Source organism: Lathyrus oleraceus, chromosome 5, assembly GCF_024323335.1.
Source record: "Lathyrus oleraceus cultivar Zhongwan6 chromosome 5, CAAS_Psat_ZW6_1.0, whole genome shotgun sequence".
Lineage (NCBI taxonomy): Eukaryota > Viridiplantae > Streptophyta > Magnoliopsida > Fabales > Fabaceae > Lathyrus > Lathyrus oleraceus.
In genome coordinates, this window is record NC_066583.1 from 592,652,828 (window position 1) to 592,655,064 (window position 2,237).

At 37.2% G+C, this 2,237-nt stretch overlaps 1 protein-coding gene across 1 annotated transcript; it reads right to left on the reverse strand.

Annotated features, from left to right (window-relative positions):
- Nucleotides 1–439: 439 nt before the first annotated feature.
- LOC127083335 (transcription factor bHLH117) lies at nt 440–1,684 on the reverse strand. Its single transcript, XM_051023642.1, has one exon. It carries the CDS (start codon nt 1,512–1,514, stop codon nt 525–527), a length of 990 nt encoding a protein of 329 aa, XP_050879599.1. The 5' UTR covers nt 1,515–1,684; the 3' UTR covers nt 440–524.
- Between the last annotated feature and the right edge of the window lie 553 nt (nt 1,685–2,237).

A 2,237-nucleotide genomic window follows, 5' to 3' on the forward strand; every position in this document is an offset into this window, starting at 1 on the left:
ACTAATATTAATTAAAAAATAAAATTAAAAAATATGTATTGGAAATTAAAATTGATCATTTATTTTTAAGATATTATTTTATTTCAAATGGATGTCGCATTGTGGCAGGGTGGAAGTACATATTAAACCACCATGTTTATATTAATATGATTTTGAAAATCAACACCCACTCGTTAATTAATTAATTAAGTAAACTAACAAAAACAGTTACAACTTAATATACTACTAAAAAAGATAGCAGTAATATAGCATCAAGAAATTTAGTAAGCGCAACGCAAACGTATTAAACATTAAAAACAAGTCCTTTAATACTTAAACATAATAAGCATTAACAAATTAAGTTTGACCATAACTAGAAGTCTAGAACACAATACCAAACAGAAAAAAGTTTTTTTTCTTCCTAAAAACCAAAAAAGGTGACACTAAGAAAATCACTAGAAAGCTTGACAGAAACATAGAATAAACACTAAGCATAAAAAGATATTGAAAAGATGTTACAAACGATGTAGTTTTGTGGCTTCTTATTAAAAGAAAGTCTTGGAAGAACCATTATCAGACCTATTCTGCTGCTGCTGTTGTTGTCTTCTCTCTGATAATTTTCTGAGCTGAGAGAATTGTTCCATGGAGAAAACACAGTAACCTTGTGAGTAAAGCTTTGTTTGTGCAACCGGTGAGTTCACCACAACCTGCAAAGTCTGCTTTCTATTCAGCTTCTTCAACTCACCAAAAACACCATCATCTCCGCCGCTGCCTTGGTAGGTAGCGGTCGAGTGAGAAGGCATTGATTGAAGAGCAGAGATCTGTGCCTTCAAAAACTTAACATATTTGTAAGCTTCTTCAAAGAGGGTGGCTTGATCCATTTTCTTATCCCATGGCATTAGTTTCTGCAAACAGCGTGTTTTCTCGCTTAGTGTTTGTCTTCTCTGTCTTGCTAATTTGCTCTGAGGAATCAAAGAAGGAGATTTTCCACGGACAAAATGAGGTTGTTTCTGTGGTGGTGGAGTTGTTTCCTCCGTGAAAGGGTGGCGGAGGCGTTTTCTGCTAGAGTGTTCAGGAGAATGGAGTTGAGGGAGGCGGTGGAATGTTTCAAAGGGTGGGTAGTATTGAGGGAAGAAGCTGAAGGGTTGTTGTTGAAGTGGTAGATATTCTTGTAATGGAGGAAGGTTAAGAGGGTGTTCAGTTTTTGGGACTATGAGGGCATTTCTGTTGTTGTTGTTAACATATGGAGTTTGGTCGGTGAGGGATTGAGGGAGTTGAGGGTGGTCGGTTAAGGTGTGAAAAGTGTCGGTGAAGAAGGAAGGGTTGAAAGTGAGAAGGGATTGGAGGCTGAAGGTGGAGAACATTGGGTCAATGGCAGAGGAGGAGGTGTCGCCGGAAAACATTGGGTCCATTTGATCGAAGCTTATGAGAGAGTATATAAAGTGAAAGCAAGAAGATGTGTTTGAGAATAAAATGCTGTTAGAAATATATAGTAAGAGTGAGAGTGAGAGTGAGAGTATTCGTGTATTCATCATTTCAAAATGTTAACCGTGGTGGTTTCATAAAAAGACAAAATGTTAACCGTGAGTTTATTATTAGAGTGAGAGATAGAGGAGTGCATATTCTCCTACCAAAAATGTGTCCATTTCCATGATTTTAGTGAGAGAGAGAGAGAGAAAGGATAGTACTGTACTATAGAGCTGTGAAAAACGGTTTGTTGTGATTCTGATAGCACCTGCTTGTGGCCGTTTTGCACAACCCGCTTTGTCGGTCCATGTTCTTGTTTTTTGTCCTTTTCTCATTTTGGCCGCCCGCATGTAGAACATAATCACACCAGAACCGAACCATGATGCATGTATGTCATCACGATATATATCTGGTTTTTATAGGCACAATAAATCATCCATCCAACTGCTATGCATTCCTCTATTTCATCAGCATGGAGTACTATATATCATCCCACTTCTACATCATCCCACTTCTACATTTATGTATCATGAATATCGAATACAAACACTCTCTTTCACACATCCAGGCATGCATGCATGATGCATATCCATACATATACACCATTAGTACTGTTACTCGTACTAGCTATATAATATAACGTTTGTTTATCTCGACAGTAATACCTCAACCACCTTATGAATTTCCACTGCCTCGTATGTGTTTTTGTTCTTTAAAGCAATTCGTCAGTAATTGTATACTACAATGCACTATATTATCATTACAATTTTCAGACGACAAACTCTGACACT

Excerpts from the sequence above, each read along its gene's own strand:
- LOC127083335 (XM_051023642.1), bottom strand. The coding sequence starts at position 1,514 with ATGATGAATACACGAATACTCTCACTCTCACTCTCACTCTTACTATAT.